The sequence below is a fragment of the Pteronotus mesoamericanus genome, unplaced genomic scaffold (genome assembly GCF_021234165.1).
Source record: "Pteronotus mesoamericanus isolate MK-2021 breed Mesoamerican mustached bat unplaced genomic scaffold, CSHL_Meso_final contig_101, whole genome shotgun sequence".
Lineage (NCBI taxonomy): Eukaryota > Metazoa > Chordata > Mammalia > Chiroptera > Mormoopidae > Pteronotus > Pteronotus mesoamericanus.
Window position 1 is genome coordinate 16,672,230 of NW_026555001.1, and position 27,015 is coordinate 16,699,244.

Sequence of the window (27,015 nt, forward strand, 5' to 3'; positions counted from 1 at the left end):
CATTCTGATCCCTGAACATTTATAGGTCACTTTTTTCTCCCTTCCTAAAGATATGCAGGATCTCCTCTGTGTCCCAGTGTTTTGAAATGTCACAGTGATGTGCCTTGGCACGGGTCTGTTTGCATCTATCATGTGGGACATTCAGCAGGGCCTTTTCAATCGGACGACTTGTGTCTTTCAGTCCTGAGAAATTCTCTCAAGTTATCTCACTGGTAATTTTCTCCTCTTTTTTTTTTTTTTCTTTTGTAACTCCTCTAGTTTTCAGATGTGGAAACCTCTGGACCAATTTTCTAATCCTCTTTTCCATCCTCTCCTATTTTCTACTTTTTAACATTCCCCTTCTGTTGAGCTTTGTCTTGCTACTAGCACAATTTTTATTTCTAGGAGTCCTTTTGTGTTCCCTGAATGTTCCTTTTTAATAGTATCACATTCTTTTTTTCCATGAATGTAGTATTGTCTCTGTGCATCAAGTGTGTCTCCTCCAAGTTGTGTTTGGTTTTATTTTGGTTTTGGTTTATTTGTTCTGGCCTCTATCTTCCAAGTTAGAGCCTCCCTTTAGATGTCTACTGGTACTTGGTTGTCCTTTCAAGATTAAGAATAGGAGACTTGTTGACTTCCAGGGCCACTGGTTGTCTTAAACAAGGCACTTGGACACCATTTGGGCTGTGGGGTCAGAACCAGATCCTTAAGCCTTTCCTCTTGGACTAAAAGAAGGTGAGGATTTGGCTGTCAGTGTTGTAAGGGCCCAGTGGGGGAGTAGCCGGTAGGACACAACATCACATTTATAATAACCTTCATCTCCTTGGTTTTGACATATTACCTTTGCTCTAATCTGGATAGGCTACTCTTTGTGCAAGGACCGTCTGTTTTCTTCTCTTCAGGGACTAACCTTCAGACTTCTGGGGGAGGTGGATCGAGGGGATTTGCTTCTTTGATTCCATCCTCTGTAGTTTTTACATACACATCCCCTTCACCGCTGGTCCCAGGGGTACCCAGTGCTATCATGTCAAGTGTCTTTTAAGGACTTTGCTATAAATCCGTTTTCATGTTCTGTCTGAAATGGGGAATCTGCTTTCCAGACTCCAACATTTTGGGGGTAGTGTCTCCCTTCTGTTCAGCCCAATCTGTGACTTGACATCTTATTTAAAAAATCTTTCCACTGAGTTGGATTGAGAGGGTCGCGAGATTTGGTGTCTGTATTCAAAGTCCCAAATCATTTTCTGCACCAGTTTTGTCATTGAAATGGTCATGACAGTGACCATGTCAGTTGTGATACCAAGACATTTTCATGATGGGATTCCTTTAAAAAAAAGTTTAAAGTAGTTGTTAGAAACACTACTCATGGCCACCATGGACATTAGAAGTCCATGAAAGGAAATGAAAGCTGCCTTTCATGGAGGGAGGGGGCTTGGCCAGGATTTTTCTTTGGTGGTGGTTTCTGTGGTGCAGTCCTTGGCGTGGCTGCGGAGGAGACCTCAGTGCCAGGAGCAGCAGGGTCATGCTTGGCGAAGAACTGTCATGGTGGACGCGTGCCGCTGTGTCGGGGCTGTGGATCAGGAACAGGTCACTCCCCATGGCAGGGATCCTTGGGAGAAAAAGGGACGCTTCTAAGGCCAGGCGGGAAGCACTGGGCCCCCACAGTGGGCCCCTGGAGCTGGGCCAGCGCGTGGCCTGCCCAGCCTTGTGCTGGATGGTTTTAGATGATGCTGGGTGATGATGTGGGATACTCACGGACAGGTCCCTTCCACTGAGTAACAGAGAAACCTAGAGGTGGGCCCATGTCAGCTGCGTTTGCCGTGAGGACAGTGTGCAGCTCAGATATCAGCAGGTGTCTGGAGGAAGGTGAGAGGAAAGAACATTTCCTTTCCTTTCCGGGGTGTTTGTCATCGGGGTCAAGGCCTCGCCATGTTCTGCTTTTCCTTCCTGCTTCCTTCCTCTTCTCACTGGCAGCCAGAGGGTCACTGAACGTTTTTTTTCCCTCACTGAAACCCCCTGGAGGTTTCCAGGCCTCAGGGCAGCATTATTTGCCTCTTACTTTGTGCCTGGGGCTCCTTGGATTATATTCTGGGGTTCCTGGGCCCCCTTTTGCCCTTGGGACCTCCAACAGCTTGGCAGGGCTGAGGCAGAAGACATCTCATTAGGTCATCTAGTCCAACTCTGCAGCTTTATGGATGAGGAAGCAGGGCCAGAGAAACCCAAGTCATGACTAGAACCCACATCCAGGTTCAAGGTCCTGTTTCACCAGACTCTGCCTTTTAGCTTCCACATTCTCCTAAAGGTTTCGATGTGGGGGTGATTGGGGATATTTGTGTTAACAAATGGAGTGGGTTTGAGGGGGAGTTGCTGGCTTATAATGGATGGACGCCTCCCGGAGGCCTTGCGAAGCTCTGGTTTAGGCCAGTTCTCTGGTGGGCGCTCAGGAATTGTTTCTGTGGGTGATGTAAGTTGGGGGACAGAGCTTCACAGGGACCCCCTTAGAGCTTTAGAGAGATCTGGATTCAAGCTTCTGCTTTGACACCAAATATGGACACGTTCTAATTTTTCTTTTTTTTAATCCTTACCCGAGGATATGTTTATTGATTTTAGAGGGGGGTGGGGAGAGAGAGAAACATTGGTGTGAGAGAGAAACATTGTTCGGTTGCCTCTCATTTGTGCCCTGACCAGGGATCAAACCTGCAACCGAGGTAGGTGCCCTGATCAGGAATCGAACCTGTCACCTTTTGGTGTACGGATTACGATCCAGCCAGCTGAGCCACCCCAGCAGGGCAAGCTCAGTGTGCAGTCCTAACCTTTCTGAGCCTTGATTCAACTATAAACTAGGGACAGTAACAACACTAGTAGCTGGCCAAAGGAAGAATGCCTGTCACGTGCTTAGCACAGCGTCTGACACAAGGGGCCACTATCGCTATCGCTACCTAAGCCCGCCTGTATTGGAGGAGCAGATGTTCACGGAGCCCAGCACTGTGCTAAGCCTGGAAGCGTTCGTTTCACCTCGGGTTCAGCGGGCTCACCCATGGGGCATGGACCACTTGCAGGCTCTCCGAGTTTTAACTATAGGGCCCCTCCTGTCCTGGCCCTAAGGAGCCTCCCCCTCTGTCCCCAGCTTCAGCCTTCCCCTCTGTACCTTGGGCAGAGCCGGGACTGGGGCACCCCCCTCCCAGCCCGGTGTCATCCCTGGGGAAGGCGCTGTGCCCCTGGGAGACCCAAGCCTGGGCTTTCTCTGCTTCCTGGTTTTCCAGGGAGCCTAGTGGGAGGGGGAGGGGAGGACAAGCCCTAGAAGGAGGGGGAGCCTAGGGAAGCAGAACAGGAATTGAAAAGGGAAGGGTGTGGGTGGGCCCAGATCCAGCCTGCCTCCCACTTTCCTTCTCCTGCCAATCCCCTCCCAGGCCCTGGCTGGCGCTCTGGAGGCAGGGGCTTGGCCCACATCTTCTGGTGGGTGGGGAGCAGAACTCTGTCTCTTAAGTGAAGAGAGTTGAAGCGCGCTGTACCCCAACCCCCAGCTGAGGCCTGCGGCTTTGTTATTTCACTGGCTTGAGGCCCACACCTGAGGCAAGGAGGATAAAAATCCCCTAAAATTCAGTTGTGTAGGTTCAGAGGGCCCCCCTTAAGCCCACCAGTGTCTGAAGGCATGGGGGGTGGCGGAGCGAGGGGATGCGCAGCAGCCTCCTCCGCGTGGCCATGGCCTTGGCCTCTCCCACCAGGGTGCCCTTGCCCACAGCACTGTCAGCCCGGGCCTCCAGCCCAGCCACAGCCCAAGTTCAGCCTCAGCTTTCTCTGGGCCCAAACGCCTGTCCTAAAGTGCAGTGACATTCACTTCACTACATCCTGTGACTACCGCTCACTTCCGCCACGTGGGGTGGAAGCGGTGTGGGGGTGGCACGAGCGGAGGACAGATTAGAAGGAAAATGTAGCTGGGCTGGGGACCTCTGGGATTTCCCAGGGGGTGGTTGGGGTGGGAGGGCTGTGGGAAGCTTTCAGAGGAAAGAACAGACGTGAATGAAGAGAAGAGAGGAGGCGGGAGGCAGCTCTAAGTCCCAGACGTGGCTCCCGCTGTGCCACAGCAACGTGGACTGCTGCCGCCTCAGAGGCAGGCACCCCGACGGAAGCCGGGCAGTGCTGTGCCTCCGTTTCCCTTGCTCCCTGGTGGGCTGGGCTGGCCTGCCCTGCTGGTGAGCCTGGGAAGACGCGTGAGGGTGGAGGACCAGGCCTTGCAGGCCAGCGGGCTCTGGGGCTGAGGGCCAGGCCTCGAGGAGGGGGTGGGGATCAGGCAGGGCCTGGGTTGGAGGGTTCGCTACCCTACTGACCCCTCTTCTCTCCCCCAACAGGTGGAGCCTTCCGCAGAAACACAAACCCAGAGGCAGCCTGAGGCGAAGTTTCACTGGACTTTTTCACTCAGCACCCGGATCTATGTCTGACTTTTAACTCTCGCTTACAAAGACTACGATAATTCCTTCCCCAAAGCCAAGCAGCCCCCCAGCCCCGTGCAGCCCCAGCCTGCCTCCCACCGCCCAGCTGCCCGCAATGCCCTCCAGCGGCCCCGGTGACACCAGCAGCTCCGCTCTGGAGCGGGAGGAGGACCGCAAGGTGAGCGACTGGCTCTGCCGGGGACCTCCTAGCCAGAGCCCAGGTCGGGGGAGGGCCCGTCCCCAAGTCACCGCAGCTCAGATGTGCTGAGTGCTGGACCGCACAGCTCAGTTTTCATGCTGGGTGTAGGGAGGACTGATAGCCCTATTTTGGCAGTGAGGAAATAGGCTTGGAGGGAGAGGTCAGCTCCTGGTGGCCGAGGGGGAACTTGAGCCAGGTTGTCAGGTTCCAGGGCCCAGGCTCCCCCGGCCCCCACTGTGGTGTTTGAGCAGAGGTTCAAACCCTAGGTCTGTGCAGTTGTTGGGTCAGCCTTGCAGAGTCCCCAGACATGGATTCCTTTTGGGATTGGCCTTTTACTAGCTGTGTCCTCAGGTGAGTCGCTTACTTTCCCTGTTTTAGCTGCCTCTGTTTCCCCAGGGTGTTCGCTAGCTTCTGGAAGGCTGAAGACAAAGTCAGGGGAGCTTGGTAGGCGTGAGGCCGCGTTGGGGCTTCCCCTCTGGCACGGGCACAGGGCTGTGGTGTGCCGGGTGCTCAGGGTGACGCGCGTCATCGTGGAGATGGTGATTTCCTATCCCCCACCCCCACTCACGAGCAAGTGCCACTTCTGCCCGTGGAGCTAGTGCCTGCCTCATTTTCAGAGCTCTGTGAGGGGTGACCCCATCACCATTCTGTCAAACTCCAGGATGGGCCTAAATCAGAGAGAGGGACTCACAGCGAGCTGGTGGGAGTCCCTGCTGGGTCCTGAAAGGCTGCCTTGGGTGCTCTCCAAGCTGTGTCCACCTACAGGCAAAGCACCCCATCAGTGGAGTAGAAAACCCCGCCATCACCCTTCTGGGGAAGCCGTGCTAGCCACGGGCCTTCCTGGGGTGTCCCATCTGTCAAGCTTGGGTCCCCACAGTTCCCTCTGCCTGTTCCTGTTTTCCTGAGGGGTGGTGGTTCTCGGTGGTATCAGGGAATACCAGGGCATGTTCATGGCGCACAGTTTGTCTTTCTGGAATCGGGATGAACACTTGCTACCTGGTGCGAGGCCCTGAGCGTGCTGAGGAACGTTAGCTCTGCTGGCCCCCTGTGAGGAACTGCTTTGAGACCTGCCCCCTGCTTTCCTCCTTCCTGGGTTTGCTCATGTTTTGGTTTTCTGGGTGCTTTCCATTTATCTGGTCCTTTCAGGACAACCCTTGTGACAAGTGGGGCAAGGACAAATGGCCCTAGTTTACAGATGCAGAAGCTGAGCCCAGCTTCTTAGTCATGGATCCAGGTGGGAGCCTGGTCTCCCGCCTCCTGGGTCAGAGTCTTTCCCACAGGGCCCTGCCTGTGTGGGTCCTGGAAGGGACACACACACACATGCATGCACACACGAGAGCATGAAGTCCAGTCACCTGCCTTCCCAGCCTGGAAACCTACTGCGTGCCACGGATGGGTGCCTACTCAACGGGCTGGGGAGAAAATGCACGGTGCGGCCTGCTGGGCAGGGCTTCTAGGGGCTGCATACAGGTCATTTCCATCTTTCTGACCCCACAGAAAAAGAAGAGGTAGTCCAGGTTATCCCACGGGTCTTCTGGGCTACTCCCACCCAGGACTCAGGCAACAGCAGACTCAGATCCTGCCGCCACAGAGTCGGGGCCATTTGTGGCCACCTGTGCTCTTGAGTGGCAGCTGTGGCCGTGGATAATTCCTTGTCCTCCTTGAACCTGGCTTTGCTCCTCTGTTGGATTAGGTGACCCTGACCCTCTTCCCCTGGTCTGATGTCCTCACTGGTGCTGACACAGCTTTGTGTCCCTGTACTTGCAGTGGGTGGTCAGCTGCCCCCCACAGGTGGGAAAGGAGCGGGCAGCCGAGCCAAATTCCTCCTGGTACTGGCCTATGCCGCCCTGGGCAGCAGCACCCCGGCCCCTCTCATGGAGAGCAGCAGATGGGCGCTCTGTGATGACCATTCAGAATAGAGAAGGGAGTGCTGGATGAAGAGCCAGAAGTCCCAGGTCCCAGCCACTTACTGGAGACATGACTTCAGGCCATCAGGGCTTGCCTTTGCTCAGCTGTGAAATGGGGATAGTAACTCTAGCTGCGCCTGCCCTCCAGGGTGGTTGTGGGAGTCAGATGAGGTCACGGGCATGGAAGTGCCCTGCAGACAGCAAAGTCTGGTCCAATTATGAGGGATTACGATTGCTATTATTATCTACCCATAGTAACTGCTCAGGCTCAAGCGGCAACAAACACATACCCGGTCCCAGATCCTGGTGCAGATAGAGCGAGCTGGTAGACGGGGCTGGGGCACACCCACAGCACGCATGCCGGCTCACCTGGCACACCTCCCTGGCACCCCTGTGCTGGCTCCCGAAGCCCCAGGGAGTTGCCTTGGGAGGGTGGGTCAGGACACTGACAGCCGCCCACAGCAGCCTGTGAAGGCCAGGCCTGGGGCACGGGTGCCTTGTTGCTGCAGAGGGGAAAGACAGGCTGGGGATGGAGCTCAGGGAGCCTGGCAGAGTTGCCAGGGGTACCTGGCACATAGCAACTGCTTGGGAGCCAGAGGGAAGGGGTGTGGCTCACCAGCCCCACGTGCCCTTCCAGCCACCCTCTGGGCCCCGCCTCTGTTCACCTCTCACTCCAGTACTTCCTGGAGCTGCCAGGCCTTTGTTTGTGCTGTTTCCTCTGCGTGCTATGCCCTGTCCCTAACTTTCTCTCCTCTTCTCTGATCAAAGCCCTTCCCTCAGTCTGCCTTGAATTGCCATTTGTTGTGGACCAATGGCCTTCAGAATGTGATTCCTATCCATTCACCCATAGAGGAACGCTTAGGTTGTTTCTTGGCCACTGTATGTAATGCTGCAGTGAACCTAAGGGTGCATGAGCGTGTATTGCTAAGTGAAGTAAGTTAGAAAGGAAAAGACAAAACCATATGATTTCACTCATAAGTGGATCTTAAAAAAATACTGAACAAAAAAGGAAAACAAAAACAAACTCAGAGGAAACAGATCAGTGGGTACCAGAGGGTAGAAAGGTTGGAGGGGGAGGTCGTGAAGCGGAGAAGGGTGTCTGTTACATGGCGACGCATACTAACTCGACGTTTGGGGATGATCACTTTGTAGTGTATACAGATATAGAATTATAATGTTGTACCCTTGAAACTTATATAATAATTTAAAAAATGTGATTCCTAAGCCAGCAGCACCTGGAAAGGTTACAAATGCAAAAGCTCAGGCCCCACCCCAGACCTGCTGAATCAGAAGCTCTGGGGATAGGGCCCAACAATCTACGTTGTAACCGGCCCTGTATGGAATTTGAGGAGCACTGGTATGGATAATACCCAGCCCTGCGGCTGCCCCTGGAGAGCAGGGCCCCAGGGCCTGACTAGCACAGAGTAGGTGCTCAGGAAATATTTTGCGGATAAGACAAAAAAGAAAACGTGAGTGGGTAAGACCCCTTCACAGGAGAGCAACCCCAGAGCCCAGGATGAGGCCGGCAGGGCGCAGGGCTGTGGGTGATGGGCTGAGTGGCCATGCTCTGGGGGCGCGTGCGCAGAGGGGTCTGTGCATGTGGACCACCCTGGCACTTGCTCAGCATCCCTTCTCCCTGTAGGCCCCCAACCACAGCGGGGCTTCTAGGGGAAGCTGGGAGGAGGCAAGTCTGAGCTCCTAGGCTCTGGCCAGGGTGGGGCAGCTGGGTAAATGTGGGTCACAGTGGAGGGAAGGGGAGCCGGCCTTATAGGAGGAGGGTGGGAGGTGAGTAGCAGGGAGGCCAGGAGTCTTGGTCCTGGCTTAGACGGGAATATGGAGGCAGGGCGCCAGGCCCTATGTGGAGGGGAAAGAGAGGGGCAGAGGGAACAGGAAAGGGGACCGAGAGCATTCCAAGCCTTGGGACTGGAAGGACCTCCTCTGATACACAAATATGATTCAGTGACTGGCCAGGAGTCCAAGCCCCTGGCTGGGCCCCAATCTTGCTGCTTCCCAATTTCTTTTGGCCCCAAACATAACAGCCAAGATTCAGTGCTGATTGTCTGCCAGGTGCTCGTTTAAGCTCTGTGCTTGCATTCTTTTATTTCATTCTTACAAATTTGCTCTATAAAGTCGGCTCTATTATTTTCATCACTTAATCTTATTAAAAGACTAAACTGATGCCCAGAGAAGTTAGGTCACCTGCCTAAGGTCACATAGCTAGTAAGTGGTGGTGCTGGGATTGGAACCCAGGCAGCCTGTGCTGTTGGCTTCTCTGCTCTTCAGGCTCCCTTCTGTGTGAAGGAGGACAGAATGGTGCCACCCAGCTGTGATGCTTCATAGTCCCATCCACGTTTCTTCTGCTGCTGGTTCAAGTACATATGTTTAGACTGAAAGTCAGGGTGGTCAGGGAATGCTTTTCTTTGTGTAACAGCACTCTGCCTTGTGGTAGATGTTGGAGGCACTTCATCTCCAGCACACACACACAGGCAAGTGTGCGTGACTGAGCTCATGTGTGTGGGCACACATTGCTTCTTACCATCCTTTCCTCCTGTCCTCCCTCCCTCCTTCCCTTCCTTTCTTCCTCCCTTCCTTCCTCTCTGTACACATTGCTTCTCTTCCTCCCACCCTCCCTCTCTTTTTTCCTTCAGGCTCAGGTACCTTTCCAGGTACCTAGCGCATAGTAGGGCTTCACAAGTCTATTGTACAAACTGCATTAGCATTTCTGGAGTACCTAGTAAAGAGTAAAGGAAAGAGCATAGGAAGCTACTTGCCTGCTGGGTGGTAGACATAGCAGCAAGGGGGAGCATGTCTGTGCTGGGGGAGCACAGCTTGAGTGCGTGCGTGCGTGCATGCTCACGCAGGGCCAGTGCTGTGGCCAGGACTCCTCCTTCCTCACCTAAGCCCAGCCCAGAGGCCTGGCAAGTGCTGATTTCCCTTGGGTACTGACCACTTCCTGTGCTCTGGTATGAAAGCTCAGGGCATCTTCGGGTGGGATTGCCCCAGTTCCACTCTCAGTTGTTCTTGCTGATCCCCAGGTCTGTTGCCCACCCCTGGGTACACTCTGTATTTATTGTACTTAGATGCCCACACACACCACTGAAACTAGGCTCTTTGCTTTATAACAGTCACTATAGGGGTCATTTAAATAGCATCCCTCTTAGGACATTTAAACAGTTCCAGAAACGGCAGCTTTACCATTACCTCTTCAGGAACACCTAATAATAATTGCACATCCATTTTTAGCTCCAGGGAGTCAATTAGATGCTCGGGCATGTAGAGCAGATGTGTGATGTCAACAATGTCGCCCCTACACTAACTGGGACCTACATTTTAGGCTTCAGGCTTTCTAAAATCCTCTAAGTTAGATTCTGTTACATGGCAGGGTTAGCCAACCTTGCAATCAATAGTGTTGAATGAGGGTCCGTTGGAATCTGGAGACAGGCCTGTGTTTCAACCTGGACTCTGCTGCGTGACATGGCTCCTTGATCTCTGAGCAGGGAAATGGGAGGTTTACATGAGACGGTGTGTGAGTGCTTAACACAGGGTCCCAGCATGTATTAAGTCGGTCTTGTAAGTTATTTTGGATATTTGTCTATCTATCTATCTGTCTATCTGCCTACCCGCTCGCCTGCCTCCTGTGTGCATATTTGTGGTATCTGTCTACCATTTCAATACAGCCCCAAGGATGGCCAGGGCCTGGGAGAAGAATGCAGAAAATGCGGATGGGAATATGAATGGTGTGGGGTTTTTTTTTAATTTTTAAAAGATTTTATTTATTTATTTTTAGAAAAAGGGGAAGGAAGGGAGAAAGAGAGGGAGAGAAGCATCGACATGAGGGAAAAACATTGATCAATTGCCTCTCGTATGTGCCCCGGCCCGGAACTGAATCCGAAACCCAGGCCTGTGTCCTGACCAGGAATGGAACGGTGACCTTTCACTTTGCAGGAGGACACCCAACCAACTGAGCCACGCCAGTCAGGGCTGAACGCTGTGGGTTTAAAGTCTGCAGAGAACCCAGCACATAGAAGGAAGGTTATTTCTCTCTGGGTCTGTGGGCATAGGCAGGCCTGGGGTTCCTTTTCCCTGCATCTATTGAACAGAAGCAAAACGGAGCCAAGTGTCAGGAGCCCTAACTCCTGGTGGCCAGGGCTGTGGCTACCTTCAGAGGCCCAGGTGAGCGTCCACTCTGGGTCCCTCCTGCCCTGGGTTCTGGCCCCGGGGGCCGGGGGCCAGAGGCCGGGAGAGCTGAACCCAGCTCTGCAGAGGGGAGGAGGGCAGGCAGGGAAGTGAGCTGCAGTGTGTGTCCCAGGACGATTGGGAAATGGGGGGATGCCCTTCTTTGCTGGCACCTGCACTGGGACAGGGTCTGGTCATGGCCTGCAGCTGCTTCTGTGGAAAGCCACATGGCAATTAGGGATGTTGCTTATAATCATCCCACTTAGCGTTTGCACAGTGTGGAAGGGCACATAAAGGAACTTCTTTTGCCCAGCAGTCAACTCACCTGATCTTCACAATAACTTCACAATAATTTACATTATACAATAATGTAAATGTCATTATTCCATTTTACAGATGAAGAATTGAGGCTTGCAGAGGTTAAGAAACTTGGCAAAGGCCACATGGCTGTGAGGTAGTTTTGCCTGGATTCTTTACCTTCATAAAGCAAGGGTGTCTGGTGGGATGGAGAGGAGGTGGCGGGCTATGCAGAGCCTGGGTGGGCTGCTGAAGGGGTAATTGTGACTGAGTGGGCTGGGGGCCCACAGAGGTGGCTGCTGGCAGGGAATGGGTGTGCTCTGCTCTGGCCCTCAGCATTGTCAGGAACTGACTTGCTTACACATTGTCTTTCCTTTCAGCTGAGTTCCCCACTTGCTCATCTTTCTATCCAGTACACAATAGGTGCACAATACCTGTTTTTGAGCACATCTATGGTCCTGGCCTCACCATGGCCCCAGGACCACAGAGGTGAGCGCTGCAGGGCTACATCTGCTGGGCATGTGCTCACTGGGTTCTCATCCCGAAGGCAGTGAGACCCCAGCACGGCACCCAGGGTGTGAGGCAGCACCTGGGAAAACCCACAGGCACAGCCATTTTCAGCCACTTAGCATTTATGAAGCACCTTCTGTGTGCAGGGACTGAGGACTTGTGGGGACTCAGGGGGGCCAACAGGACATGGCTGCTGCCCTCCAGGAGCCTGGCGTTTTGGGAGGGATGGGAGGTTTTCATCAATTATAATTATGAGGCCCACCTGGCAGTCAATGAATATCTGTTGACTCTTGTTGAATAATTGAAATAAAGGGCTGATGAGCTTTGGAGGTGACCGGGATCAGAAAAAGCAGGGCTTTGGAGGGCCATGCGGCAGTGTGGGCATCTGCCATGATTCCAGTGCCACTGCATGTAATGTGGCCGTTCACACCGGCAGCCTCTGTCCCCCCCTGCCCATCCAGCCGCACCCCTGCCGCTCACCTGGCTGCAGGCCCGACCTGGGCAGACCATGCCTGCGAGGGCGCGTGCGCATGAGTGAGTGAGTGCGTGTGCACAGTGTGCTCTCTGGGGTCCCGTGACTGCAGTTCTGCAGACATGGTACTCAGGCGGCTCAGAACAGGGCTCTGGCGGCCAGGGAAGCCAATTCGTTTCACTGAACTTCACAATCACAGACGGGCCCTGGGAGGCCGGCCAGGCAGCTGGCAAAGGCTGTATGTGCTTTTTGTACCAGGGAGCCTGGGCAAGTGGCTGGCTAGATCCGCCAGGTTCATCCCCCCGACTCAAACACCAACTTGGGACATCTGCTCAATGGATGCTGGGTCAATAGCACCCGGTGTATGTTCTGAAGGGAGCACATACATCTGGCTGGCTATCCCCAGTGGAGGGACCCTTGGGGTGCCTCTCTCTTGGAGAGAGGGGCACGGTGTCTACGTGGGGGGCTCCTGGGACAGCTGTGTGTGGTGCGTGCATAGGAACGCCAGCGTGTACCTTTCCCTTGGTTTGCCTGCGTGTTTATGGTTTCACTCTGTGTGTGTGCATGCTCATGCCCATGTGTTGGTAGCACATGGCATAGTAGGGGATGGTGGTGTGTTGCAGTGGAAAGAGCCATGGACTGGGCATCAAAATATTTCAGTTTTGATTCTAAAAGGCCTCGCTTCTTGGCTGTCTGATCTCTGCAGTTTAAGTAACCCCTCTGAGCTTCAGATTTCCCACCTGCCTAATGGGAAAAAAAAATAATAATACCAGATCTGCTTTCTGCATAAGAATAAAAATGAAATAACGTATATGAAAATGCCTTGTTAATCACCATGTACTATACAAATGTGAGAGATTATTATCGTCACAGCCCAGCTCATCAGAATGAGAAGTTGCGTGTGGCTTAAAATAATCCACTCAGTGAGCTGAGTTAAATGTAGGTCAAAGCATAGCCTCAGAAGTTGAGAGGGGCTGATGGTAGCTACCTGATCTAACAGGCCACCAAATGTGAAAGGTGCTTTGAAAGCTGTAAAGAGCTACATTAATGTAAAGTGACATGATTACGTTTAAGCATAGAAAGTACATCTTAGTCACCCTGTTTCCTGATTTGGAGTCATAACGATCAGAGCAGCACTGGAGCCTCATGCTGGTTGGCCTTGGGCAGACTTGTGGATTTGTACATGCGCCTCTCTGTGTGTATGGACTCACTTCTTGAGCACCTACTATGTGGCAGTCACGCATCAGGTATTTTCGAGTGCCCTCCCTGTTTTAGGTGCATCAGCCTAGGCACTGGGGGTGCCCAATGAATAAGACACAGCCCCTTACCTCTGGGAGCTGGTGGCCTCGCCAGGGCAGTGGCCACTGATGGCAGTGCTGGGTAGTGGGTGCTACAGAAGCAGGAACTGTGAAAGCATTCCAGGTGGGAGATGGGAGGAGGCAACCCAGGGAAGGGAATCCAGGAAGTAAACTGGAAAATTACGGGTTTGCCGGTCTGCCTGAGAGAAAGGGACCTGCAATAGAAGGAATCTTCTGTGCCCAGGTGCTGGGCTGGGAAGTAGCCCGCTTTTGCACCTGACGCGGTCTGTTTGCGAACAGGAGGGAGGAAGGCACTGGAGAGCGGAGTCCCAAACTGCCAGCCAGATCCTGGGGGGGCCTTCCTTCGCACAGGCTAAGGAGCTTGGCTTGGTTCTGCAGGCTCCTGGGAGCCCCCCGCCAAGGGCTTAAGCTCTGTGGGGTGACATAATCAGCTTTGTATTTTGGGAAGATCATGGAGCCCCAGTGCCCCTGAGTATCTCACTGTGACTGCACCAGCCAGATGTTGGGATGTGTCTGCAGCAGTGAGTGATGGCTGCACATGCAAGACAGTGAGCTGGGATTTGCCTGGGGGCAGGAGGAAGTGGTGCACTTTTTATGAATAGTTCTGGTCAGGATATGCTGTGGGAGCAGAGGAGCTTAGCAGTTCTTGAGTGAGTATTGCGTGTCAACTTCTCATATATTACCTTGTGTAATTGTAATACCTCTGTGAGGTGGATATTATTATTATATTGATTGATTTTAGAGAGAGAGAAAGAAAAACATCAACTTGTTGTTCCACCTGTTTATGCATTCATTGGTTGATTCCTCTATGTGCCCTGACCTGGGATCAGACCCACAACCTTAGTACTTTGAGATCAACACTCCAATCAACTAAGCTACCCAAGCCAGGGCCAAGGTAGATATTATTATTCCCATTTTGTCGGTGAGAAAAGCGAGACCCAGAGAGGTTAAATGTTCTTGAAGTTATCTGTTAGTAAAGAACAGAGCAAAAAGTCCAGCCCACCCCTGCCCTTCCAAAGCCCACCTAAGTAGAAGTTCAGCCCCCTCCTGCCGCTTCCCAGTGGAAGGATTGACTAATTAGTTCCCTTCCTTGACAGATGAGGAAACCAGCCTGGGCTCAGATCTGTTCCTGCTAAATTTGTTACTGTTTTCCAGCTGCTCCAAGTCACTGTGGATCAGATTCTTTCCTCTCAGAGTATTAGCAACGCTTCCTAATTCAGTGCTACTTGCAGATTTGATAAGCATATTTTAAATTCCTATGCTCAACCTATCAGCAAAGATATCGAAGGAAACGGGTCCCATGACAGATGTGAGACGGAACTCCTTGCTACGCCTCCTAGAGGGACAGGGCCCCCAGCCACCTGCTCACCCTTCTCAGTGTGCTAGCCTCCTAACTCATCGTGTGAACACAGCCAGGCCCAGGGCAGAAGGTATCGCCTTCCCTTTTGCCCTGAGACTTGTGACTACACCAAGGAAGAACGCTACGTTGGCCAAGAATAACATGCTTTTCGCAAAGCTGTGCTTCAGGGTCTGATGGAGAGGGCACGGTGTCTCTCAGACCTGGGTGCAAGTCCTCGCCTGGGCTCTTGTGGAGACTTGGTTTCCTCCAGCCCAACCCAGGGTGCCTGAGGCCTGAATGCTGGACTGGGCATAAAGCACCTTGCCCCGCAGCAGCCTCAGTGCGTGGCAGCCTGCCCCGGGGATCTCTGTCTGCGCTCTCAACAGGTCAGGACCTGGACAGGTGGCGTGGCATCAGGGCGCTCCCCCCTTCCTCCTGGGGTGTGTTGCACTGAACTGAATTCAACAGGGAAAAAAATGGGCTGAGCACATGTGGCGTAAGGTGAGGAATAACAGCAAAGCTGCAGGTGGCACAGGGGTTGCCCATCAGGGGGCCCCCAAAGGCTTTCTCCACATGCCAATCCTGAAATGTCAATGCCTTTGTTTTTGGGTCATTTCTGCATGGTAATTGTGGTTCCCTTTTTTCCGATCAGAGGCTTTTCCATCTCTGACTAGTTCAGAATAAAAGTGAGAAAATTACCTCTGGCTGGTTTGGCTCAGTGGATTGAGCACTGGCCTGTGGTTGCCGGTTCGATTCCCTGTCATGGCCCATGCTTGGGTTAAGGGCCAGGTCCCCAGTGGGGGTGAGCAGGAAGCAACCAATTGATGTTTCTCTCACACATTAATGTTTCTCACACTTTCTTTCTCCTCTCTGAAAATAAATAAATACAACCCTTTTTTTTTTTTTTAAAGAGAAAATCAAATGAAGCCTCTGTAAGAAGTGCAGTTTGTTAAGAACTGGTTCAGAGCCAGGAATTCTGGGCAGGAAGAGATTTTCTAGATCCCATAGCTGGCCAGGCTGATCCTGGTCCCTTTGGCACCCTCTCTCATCTGCTGCCCTGTGCGGTTCAATTCCATGCGTCTGGCCACTAGGAGTGGCCAGAGGCTCCACTGGGTCTGGCCTAGTGCTCTCCAGGCAAGTGCAAGGGCTGGGCGGGCTTCTGACCCTGGGAGATATATAAGCCCTCTCATCTGGGGGGCATGACCTGCTAAGTGCTAGGCCTGTTCTAGGCTCTGGGGATCCAGTAGTCAACAAAACAGACAAAGGACAAACCATTCATTCATCTGCCCTCTTAAAAACCTGCAAAGCAGGCAGAATGGACACCCATTTTATGGATGAGGAAACTGAGGCTCAGAGAGAATGATCCGTTAACTACCAAATGGACAGGCTGGGCTCTTGTGCACTTTGGTTTGTTGTGCACTTCACATTGCCTCTGATTGTTTTGTAAGCGCTGAGTTACCTGGTCAGAAGAATCAAGACTGTGCCCATTCAGCAGCTGTAAAATCAGACCAAGAACCAACTGAACTTGAGATTCACTATAGTTTTGTAGATCCAGTGGAAAACGTCACAAATATTAAGCTGCATTGATAATATTTCCTCTCTTTGAGATCCAAAGGTATCTGTCTATGGGGTCTCGGAAGATAGCTCAGAATGAGCAGAACTGACCTACCTCAGGGCACGTGCCTTTGGGCCGCCCTCAGCCCTGGCATCCCAGAGCTCTCGTGGACACCCAGAGCTCACCCCTTGGCCCGGTGCCCTCCTTTCTCACCCACAGACAGGTACCAGGCTCCCTGGCTTCTCTGCCAGACCACCCTCTGCTGGGCTCCTTAACTTATCTCTTCGGGCCCTCTCCAGCCCCCCAGTCCTCATTGCCCCACTTATGGACAGTGCTCTCTGAAAGATCGACCATCACCACCCCCACCTTTTTCCTTGACTTCTTTGCATCCGATGACTTTAGCCTCTTGGGCTGGCAGCTCTCTCCTTCCTTGCACCCATAATACCCAGGGGTCCTCTTCTCGCTCCTCTGAATGCTCTCCGGCCCCTTTATGTGCTCTGCCCTCCCTCCAACCTGTCAGTAGCCTCCATTTGGTGCTCAAGTCTGGCGCCTCTGTTCATCTTCCACTTGTGTCTCCCAGAATCAGCTGGCGTGCCCCGAAGTCTTCCTCCTGGGACCGTCTGTCCCACAGACGTGCCTCGAATGCACGGATGGTCCAATGTCTACTGGTCGCAGTAGGTTGCTCTCTGCATGTCCCACTGTCACCTGAAAATTAATGTGGCAAACCACAAATATTTTGAAGTAACAGAAAATGAAAGTTGACTGGGACATTGAGGGCCATCTCGAATAAATCCTCAAGGAACGTGTGCACCTTCCCTTCTTGTCTGAGCGCCCCAGCACTGCTCTGAGTTGGCACCCTACCCCGGGAGGCTGCGAAGCCATCTGTGGATCCTGACATCATGGAGGGCACAAAGAGCAGCCTGTGGTCCCTCTGCCAAGTCGGGGTCCCTTTCTCTGGTGTCCTTCCCCAACATTGTTTCTGCTTGTGATTAGTCATGCTGGAACAGAAGTGACTCATGGGTGGTTTGTGGCCAGGCTGGAGCAGCAAAGCAGGAGGACTTTCTAGGTTTAGGTCTCTGTGCTCTAGTCTAACATAGCCCAGTCCCAGCAGGTGCTGGGTAAGATGTGGGTAACAAAACCGAAGTACTGGTCCAGAAGTTTGGTGAATGAGGGGGATCAAGGTGAGCTAAGACATCATCCCTGAGATGCCCCTGCAAGGTGACAGGCATAGGTAATGCCAGTGCCACATGTCAGACCCTTCAGGATGTATTTTATATTTATGGGAGCTGCAAGGGCCCTCCACTGCCTATGGTAGTCCTCAGTCCAAGTGTTACATGTGCTTCCAATATACAGTACTAAAAACATTTTAAGACTTATTTATTTTTGGAGAGAGGGGAAGGAAGGTGAAAAAGAGGGAAAGAAATATCAATGTGAGAAACATCGATTTGAAAAACATTGATTGGTTGCCTCTCATATGTGCACTGACTGGGGACAGAGCCTGCAACCCAGGCATGTGCCCTGACCAAGAATCCAACCAGTGACCTTTCACTTTGCGGGATGACACCCAACCAACTGAGCCACACCGGTCAGGGCTACATTGCTAAATTTAATATTTCTTTTCTTGTGATGTTGTTGTTTTTCTTCAATGAAGGTGATTTATTAAATATGTATCTAACTTTAACTTTTGTACTGTGTAAGATTTTTTTTTTTTTTTTTTGCATATAAATAAACTCGTTTCCAGAAACAAATTCTTTGTCATTGCGTGTATCGTGATTCTGCAATTCAGAAATATGGCCACCAGGCGGGAGAGCAGCCTTCTGCCAGGGCAGCAGGGCCTGCCCCTAAGTCCCCAGAGGATATATTTAAATGAGGTTCTAAGGGTGGCTCAAGCGTCTCCAGGAGCAAGGGGGTGAAGTTCATCCCCGCCTTGAAGGACCACCATGGCGCAGGCCTGGAGTGCGGCTGTTGTGGAGGTGGGGCGGGGCGGAGGCCTGCTGGACCCAGCCCCGGCTTCACAGGCTGTGTCTGTGCCCACAGGAGGGAGAGGAGCAGGAGGAGGCCCGTGGCAAGGAGGAGCGGCAGGAGCCCAGCACAACTGCACGGAAGGTGGGGCGGCCTGGGAGGAAGCGCAAGCACCCCCTGGTGAGTGTCGTGGCAAACCCCTAACATGCGCTCGTGCACAGTGACGGGTGTCTTTCAGGGATACGTGAAGACCCTGCAATGGGGTGTGGCCCCTTCTCCATTCTTTGAGCCCCTCAACCACCCTCACGCCTTCCCTTTTCTACATCGAACAGGAGGCCCCTAGAGACTAGGGCACTTGCACTGTGAGTTCAAGCAGAACAGGGACTTGAAGCAGGCCCCTGACTCCCAGCTTCCTCCTGAAAGGGCAGCAAGAGATGCTGGCAGATACCCACCAGTGACTGAAAGGGCAGAACTTGCTTCTGCTGAGCCCTCCTGTGCAGGCCCCTCCCTCCCCATCCACACACCCACCCTGGGGCCACAGCCCCTCTCTGGGGTACCTGAAGGAAGGGAACTGAGCTCTGGGAATCTGATCAAAATGAGCAGGGAGGAGATGCAGGCTGATGAGTCCCTTTGTAAGGGAGGAGAGCTGGGCCCTGTTTAAGTCCCGGAGACAAGCAGGCCTAGAAGTGCAGGCTGGCAAGCCCCAGGGAGCTGGGTCCCGTTGCTCTGAGTCTAGGGGGAGCTCTGGGGCTGCCCAAGCTGAGGAGTGCTCTGGAGGGCAAGGCCTGTGGGCTGTCGGAGCCTGCCTTCCTGATGCCTTAAACTCAGAGGCAGAGCAGTAATTATTTGCCAGCACCAGAGACAGCTGGTTCCTTTCTTTTAGCCCCTTCCAGCTGAGAATGGGAAACTTGAAGCATGAAGGTGAGGAGGAGCCAGGAGCTCCGGATGTGTAACTCTGCCCTTCAAGGAAATGTTCTCAGCAGGGCAGGATTTTCTCCCTTGGGTAGAGTCGGGGTGCATGGTGGCTGAAGCGAAAGGAGGCCGCGGAGGGGCAGGGAGGGGGGCTGCAACAGCTGGACCTGAGGGGTGTTCTCAGAGCCAGGCGCTCGGGAAGCTGCTGGGCGCTGCAGGGTACCATCCCAATCCTGCTGGAAGATGGGGAGGGGCAGGGAGTGGGGGTGGGGCTGGAGTGAAGTCATACAACCGGTAAGTAATTTTAGACATTTTAATATTAAAGCAAACATGGATATTTTATAGCCCGGAATGAAAAATTCACATGAAGTTGAAAGATAAAACGGGACTTTAAAGGAATGTCTAGCTGGCAACAGACTCCAGGTTGCTGCACCCCCAGAGTCCTGGAGCACCCCTCCACCTTCCTCCCCCATAGAGCACCCCATGGGAGAAGGCGGGGGAGCAGGCTGAGTCAGAGACCACAGATAATCCCACATCTGCATGTGTTCCCATGACCCACTGTCCCAGTTCTGGGTGCTGGGAACAAGAGTCCCCACTTACAGCAGATAAAGATCTTGCCACCCTTTGACTCTGGCACGAGGGTGTGTTACGGAGAGCCGGGGGGATACCCCGGGAGCAGAGGGCACAAGGAAATCAGGGGCAGGTGTGTGGAGATGTGTCCGGAGATGTGCAAATGAGGTGAGTGGGGCATGGCAGTCGGGGAGCCTGCACCAGGGCCAGCGTGGCAGGAAAAGCTGTGTCTTTGGAGTCCAACAGACCTGGGTTTAAATCCCGGCACCACCACGGACCACCCGGGTAACCTGGAATTTTGTGTCCCCTTCTAAAAGAGATGGTAAGGGCCCCTGTGAGAATTAAATGGGTTCAATCGTCAAAGAGCTAGTGGTTGCCCTTGCCCGGCCAGGCCCCTCCTCTGCAGAGGCCACAGCACCCTTGGTTTGACAGAAGAAACAGTACTGAGTTTACTGCTTTCCAGCTGTGTGATCTTAGGCAAGCCACTCAACCTTCCCGAACTTCTACATTTTGGGAAAATATGGCCACCAGTAGTACCTGCCCTTCAACTCCAGGGCTGCTTTGCGAACAGCAAAGCGGAGTCCGAATGTGCAGGGCTGACTCTAACATACCTGGCCTGCTGAAGGGGAAGTTGGGGCCAGCGTCTGCAAGGCCTTTTGGGTGGGAGCCTAGCGCGGGCTTCTCAACAGCCCTAGTGGGAGGTTGTTCCCTAGTCTGGATGTGGTCCAGGCCATGTCCTAGGTGACACCTCAAGAGAGGCCCCAGGATAGGAGGGAGAGTGTGGAGAAGGCAAGGCTGACTAGGGAGGCAGGGGGCCGAGGCAGCTGTTGCGGAAGGACTCCTTGCGCATTTGGGGGAACAGAGAAAGACCGACCCCAGGGAAAACTGGCCTGGGGGTGGGGGTTTGGGCAGAGGAGGAACTTTGTGCTACAGCTAGAGACCGGTCAACCATGGTCCCCTGGCCCACAGGCCATCTGATTCACTTGTGCAGCAGGTGCTTGCCCTGGGCTCCTCCCCTCCCAGGCATAGGAGCATGGAGGGGGGGGGGCAAGGGGCGGTTTCTTGGGGACCTGGTGCAGCTGTGGCCCTGAGAACGATTGGCCAGGGAGCTTTAAAGCAGCTGAGTGTGTGTCGTCCAGCTAAGCCTGCGAAGGGGAGGGAGCTTGGCTCAGTTCCCAACAGGTGGAATAGAGGGAGAAGTGCTGGGAAGCAAGAGAGGAAAACCTGGCTGCAGGCTGGGCTCTTGTGCAAAGGTTGCAGGAGATCCATTCACCAGTGTCCTCGCCATCGCCCCAGCCCCAAGGTTAGGTAGGACATCTTTACTGCTACCCTCCTTTTGCCCCCAAGGCCTATCTGTTCCCAGGTGCCTTCCACTCATTCCTGCTCCTGTCTCCTGGCTGCACCCTCACCCGGGCCTCACCCAGACCCCACCCACTAGCCCTTTCTCCCTCAGGGACAAATGCTTTATACCTCCTGAGCACCTACCAGGATGGGGAAGGCCACACAGATCAATAAGACTTAGCTTTCAACCTAGTGAGCTTGAAAGGAAACCACACTTAATTGTACTCAGTACAGTCCGTGGCACATCTCTGCTCAAGAATCAATCTCCAGGGACTCTGTTTCTTATGGAACAAGATCTGGAATGCTCTGCCTGGCTCCTCACCGTGGGATCTCTCCTGCCCCTGTGCTGCTGCTCAGTATCCACCTCTTGCCACAGAAACACAGAAACCCTATCTTCTTGCTGCTCCCTGAACACATCAAGCATGTTTCACAGCCTCTCTTTTCTCTGCCTGCCCCGGAGCCACTGCCCGTCAAAGCCTGTTGTGTAAACGGAGCCCAGCTCAGCCATCATGACCCACACTGGCTCTCCTTTTAGAACTGTTTGTAAAATTAATCAAAACAAACACCAAGAAATAAAAGACAGGCTATAAGCTCCCCCACCCCACCCTAATCATTTGCTTGGACAGCAGCGGTCTTCGGACCTGACACAGGTCTGCAAACTGTTACCTGTCTTTATAGAATTTGAGAGTAAGTATTTAGAAACCTTTACATCAGTTTGATACTGTTGCCACACCCAACTATATGATTTTGTGTTTCACAAAAGTATCCTTTTTCCTTGGATTGGGAAGTAACAAAAACAAAAGCAAACGCCTGGCCTTTCACCCCAGATGGTTGAAAAAGCAGGTAGAAAGAGCCTGTGTCTTCCGTGAGATTTGATGTTTAGTGCCACCCAGCACTGTGGTCGCTGAGCTGAGCCCTGGTGCACTGGTGCCCACCTCACTGAGGAGAGAGATCGTGAATAAACACTCAGGGCTTTGGGCCACTTTATTGCCTGCAAAGACCTTTGCGACAGGACTTCATGTGATGCTGACAACAAACCTGTGTGGAGGCCGCGGGGCGGGGGGTGGCGGGGGCAGGGAGTGCTGGTATTACCCTCCTCACATTCCGATGAAGAGACTGAGGTTCAGAGAGGATGAGTCCATTCCACACCTTCCATCTTCAAAGCCCACAGTACTTGTCCCTCCTGGGCATCCAGAATTTTAATTGTTAATATGTGAACGCAGGACTGTTTGAAAAACCTGGTTGAAACGCGTACAGAGAAAATGTAACAGAGGAGGGTGATTGACCCAAATACCAGGGAGCCCATGGGGGAAGTGGGTAAGACTGGTGGTCTGAGGAGTGAGAGGTGGGCCCATTAAAATTGGGCAGTGGCTTGGTCTGCAGCGTTGGTCTCAGAGCCAAGATGCTTGAGATCAGAGCCGGCAACAGGAAACAGGAAGCCGCTGCAGAGCTGGGCGGGGCTTAGGAAGGGAGCTGGCACCTGGACTCCGGGCCTGCGGGCTGGCCAGCGCCTCTGACGGGGAGGAGGGGACAGCGGCATGCCAGGCTGGTCTCTGTTGGCCCAGAGTGTGAGCCTGCATGTGGGTGTGAGCGTCGGGGTGGGCGGAAGAGTCATCTTCCTGTTCACCAGCTCCACGGGACGTCGCAGAGTAAGAAGTGAGGGTGTCCAAAGTTGGTTCCTGCCTGGTCACAAGCCCAGACAAGCTCTGCGTGTGCCTTTGTCCTTCGTGCTGGTTACAGCAGGGGTATTAGGAGGGACAGTTTCTGCCCTCGCCCACCAGATCCTTAGGGGGTAACCGGCCCTTTGGGGCACCATGCCCTATTTACTAGCTGTAAGTATTTATTCATTGAAGATTTATACCCACCAACTTCCTCCAGGGTTAATTTTGCTCAGTGGGAGCACTCTGAGGTCACCTCTTGCTAAGAATAACCCAGAAAGGGAGGGAGGGGAAGGAGGGGGCTGGGAGCAGGCGCTGAGCTCAGCCAGACCGGCCCAAAGCCAGTAGTTACTCACTCCACGTTGAAGCAGAACCTCCAAGCAACGCCTGAGTGAGTGAGTTCCAGAGGGCAAAACTGCCCCACTTCAGAGCCAAAGGCTGGGGGTACAAACTACGGGAAGTTAGGGAGCCGTTCCTCGGCTGCCGAAGCCAGCTGGGTACAGTTTAACTCAGCTGTTGGGAGTTGCAGTCCTGGCTCGTGTTCCACCCTGGTATGACCTTTCGATTCATCCCCCAGTTAGGACAGAGCTCAAATCCCCTCCCTGTGTCCAGGCCAGGGCAGCTCCTTTGCTCACCCCTGGAACCCAACTTGGTGACTTAGTGCCCTCTTGTTTTTATGGACAAAACTTCCTGGAAAAGTGCTCGCTTCGGCAGCACCTATACTAAAAATGGAACCATCCAGAGAAGATTAGCACGGCCCCTGCTGCAAGGATGACACACAAATTCGTGAAGTGTCTCATGTTTTGTGCAGCGCCCAGTGGGCGTCCTCACGCCCTTTGGTTATCGCAGAAGACATGTGAGTCCAAGCACAATGCGTGGCACTCAATAGCACCATCGTGACTTTTCACTATGAAAATATTTGTGAAAGGCAATCTGAAATGAAAATGAAACTGAGTTACACCTGGAGCATTTGTGCTAATATGTTAACTTGCATTTCCTTCATAAATCTTAAAGAGAGAGAGAGAGAGAGAAAACTTTCTGAAAGCGTATCTCCCCTCCCTGGCCCCAGTCCTTGGCCTCCCTGTGAGCCGGCGTCTGCACGCTGCTGGGCCCTCCCCTCTCTTATCATGTTTGTGAAGGTGTAAAGAAAACGGGGCTGTCCTGTTTCTCACGAGGTTAGAGACTTTTCTTGTGACTGTGCCCTGCAGATACATCTGCTCGTTCCCCAACCTAATCGGTCAGATCAACACCCACTAATGGCATCCAGTAATGGAAGAGCCTGGCCCGTGGGCTGGACATCAAGTACGAAGACATGTTGGGGGTGGAGCTGGACTTGGGCCTTAGAAGGGAGGTAACATTTAGAAATCAATGGGAAAGTGGGAGACTTTCCTATTTTAGGGCCTGCCTGAGCGAAGGCGTGGAGGGGGAATGAGCGCATGGGTGCGGCCTGCTGGGGGGAGGCCCGAAGGCCGAGTGGAATAGGGTTTCATGTAAGAACAGCAGTTTCCATCTGAAGAGGTCGGAGAGGTGGTTTGCAGGCAGCCTGTGTGATTGACACCTTATCCTCTCCAAAATGTGTTTCTCTGGAAGGTTTCTGGGCAGGGGGGGTGGCAGGCATGACGTGATGGGGGTCACGTTTGGGGGAGCTGGCTCCGGCACCCATGAGCATCATGGGCCGAGCACGAAAGAAGGCAGGGAGGTAGGAGGCTGCTGTGGGGAGGCAGTGGTGGGGCAGAATTGGCAGGGTCAGCACTGCTGGCCGCCCCAGAGGAGGGAGAGGAAGGGGCAAGCACAGATGTTTCCAGACCTCAGACGTGGCGTCAGTGTTATTGTCAGAGATCAAGACTTCTGGAAGAGAGCGGATTTGCCGGCGGCCCTTTCGAAGGCCACTCTAGACGGCCAGTCTTACTGGGGGAGCATCTCAGTTTTGTTTTGCCAAAAATCCCTGTTTATTTTCACCCCTCCCTGGCCCCTTCCCAAGAGTCACGCATTCCAGGGCCACCCCCAGCAAATATCCATCCTTCCCTTGGGTCCCAGCCTCCATGGTGACTGGAGCCGCAGCCACACCTGCGCCGCTCCTGCTGCAGCAGGCACTGCCGGCACACGCATCTGGGCAAGGTTGTTGACACTGGTGTTCTTTCATCATCCTTGCCGAGGGAATTTTGCGGTTTGGTCCTGCCACCTCCAGAAAGCTATAACCAAGCTGGAAAAGCTCCAGAGAGGGGCAGCTCAATTGATCAAGGGCCGTCAAGGCTGCCGAGCAAGGACAGGCTAAACAGATTACGACTGTGAAGTCTGGAGAGACAAGGGCCAAGAGGGGATGTGACTAAAGCTAGGAAATCACTTCGCAGGGTGGGGCAGGGTGAGCACACCCCAGTGTCCTGGGGGGGTGGGGAGGTACCCATTAGGAACTCTGGAAGGTACAGGTAGCACAGAAAAGAAAGCTCCATTTTCCACGGTGCATTCCCTTCTTACCAAACATGTCACCCTAGGCATGGATGGTAGAGGTTGAAAATAGAGAACTTCAAAGGAGATTTACTTAAATAAATACGCAGATCTCCTATACATCATGGCTTTTGCAAGGAAGCCTTCGGCTCCCCCTGAAATCCTTTGAGGTTGACTTCAAAGAGCAGAGCCAGGCCCCCTTCCAGGTGGACAGGTGTCCCTGCTGGAAGCAGAGTCCGGAGTGGGCTGGCCAGTCACTAGGCATGTTCGTTCTTGCATCTGTTTGCCATGACCAGCAGGAGCATGGACTGAGTGACCTCAAAGACTTCTGTGAGCCTTGAAGTTCTCAATTTGAGCCACACACACACACACACACACACACACACACACACACACACAGCAGAACATGGTGGAGAGACCCTTGGGGGAGGGTGGGAAGGCAGCTCCCCCAGCCTGAATGGTGAGGGAAATGGAAGCGAGAGGTAGATTCCCAGGCTGCGGCCAAACTTTCCAGAGTTGGCCCTCTTTGGTTCCAGTCCTGCTGTCCCTTGACCCCACTGGTGACCCTTTTAGCTCCCTCACTACGAGAAGGAAATTGGAGGGGTCAGGCTCCTAGTTCCAAAGCGATTCACCCCAGGGTGGCTGAGCAGGGAGGCATTTGGGACCTCTCTCGGGAGCAAGCGCAGGTGGACCTCCCTGCTCTCCCTGTTTCAAGGCCACTTCCAGCCGCCCAGTTCAGAGGGCCACCAGGGAGGGGGCTGCGGGAAGGCCTGGGGGCAGGGTGCTGAGCGAGGGCCCAGTGCCAACACTTGGGGAGCAGGGCTGCCCTGCCTAATCGGACTGTGCGGCTGTTTCCTGAAACTGGAGTCAACCTGGGAAAATCCAGGGTTTGGTGGGGGCCGATGGGCCTGCAGGAGCTGAGGAAGCGGAACGAGCTGGGGGGTGTGAACGGATGGCGGCTGTTTGTGATTTTGTTGACGTCACTCTGTGGCATCTCAGTCTTGCAGAATGGGCGGGTGTCTCTGGGCAGTGGTGCACAACCTTGCGTGTCTGTGTATGTGATGTGTGTCTGTGTGTCTTTAATCAAGAGGCCAATGCTGGCCTGACGCCAGAGTTCCCGGCTGGCACAGAGCTGAGCACTGCCAAGGGCCTTAAAGGCACAATGGCAGTAACATGGGGAAGGCCAGGGAGGGTGAGGTGAGGCCAAGGATGGGCAGGTGAAGGGCCGTCCCTGCTTCTTCTGGCCCCTGGGCCTCCCTCTGCAGAGCTGCCAGGGGGTCTAGGGGAGAAAGTCCCTCTCAGCTGTTGCCTCCATAACCAGAGTAGGAGGTGAGTCAGGAACCCAGAGCCAATCCAGGACCTTGGCTTCTGTGTCTAGGGGCTCTGGGCCTCCCCCTCCACACCTGGGCCCAGGTGAGCCTCACAGTCCCCCCACGAATGTGCTCCTGTACCCACACATGCCATGTATTGTTTCCCTTACCTCTTATTTGCCAGGCTTTAATTTTTTTATGTGTAAATATTATAACTATACTAAAGGGCCTCTCAAAAATTACTTTCCTATTTGGAGCCTTCGAATTCTGCCCACCTTACCAGTGAGGGAGAGGTGGGAGTTCTGGGATTCAGACCAGACATCCAGCAAAGGCGGGGGTGGGGGAGGCTGGTGAACTGGCTTTGGCCTGGCAGGTCTATTGCACAAGGCCCCGCTTGCTTTGCCTTGCTTTGCCGCTGGCTTTTCCTTGCAGTGGCCGCTGCCAGGGAAACAGCCTGTAGCCTTCCCCAGCCTCCCCAACCCCCCAATGCCGCAGCCTCTCCCGGCCCTGCTTAGGCCCATCAAAGCCTCCTTTCCTCTGTGGGACCCTTGGGATTTGAGGTTGCGCTTTTCTGGAGACTCAACCCAGAGCGGGAGTCGGCTTTCAAATGCCTCTTCTGTACCTGGGTCATTCTGGA

General features: G+C 53.5%; 1 protein-coding gene and 1 non-coding gene across 2 annotated transcripts in view; both read left to right on the forward strand.

Moving 5' to 3' along the window:
* The window catches only part of DNMT3A (DNA methyltransferase 3 alpha), a 97,195-nt gene that overhangs the window by 21,756 nt on the left and 48,424 nt on the right, over positions 1-27,015 (forward strand). Inside the window, exons 2-3 of the mRNA XM_054568936.1 lie at positions 4,326-4,584; positions 18,218-18,322. Of these exons, the coding sequence (XP_054424911.1) occupies positions 4,522-4,584; positions 18,218-18,322 (168 nt within the window). The 5' untranslated portion in view covers positions 4,326-4,521. The remainder of the gene's footprint in view (positions 1-4,325; positions 4,585-18,217; positions 18,323-27,015) is intronic.
* On the forward strand, positions 23,322-23,429 carry LOC129068082 (U6 spliceosomal RNA). The gene has a single exon (XR_008528892.1). It is a non-coding gene; the product is annotated as a U6 spliceosomal RNA (small nuclear RNA).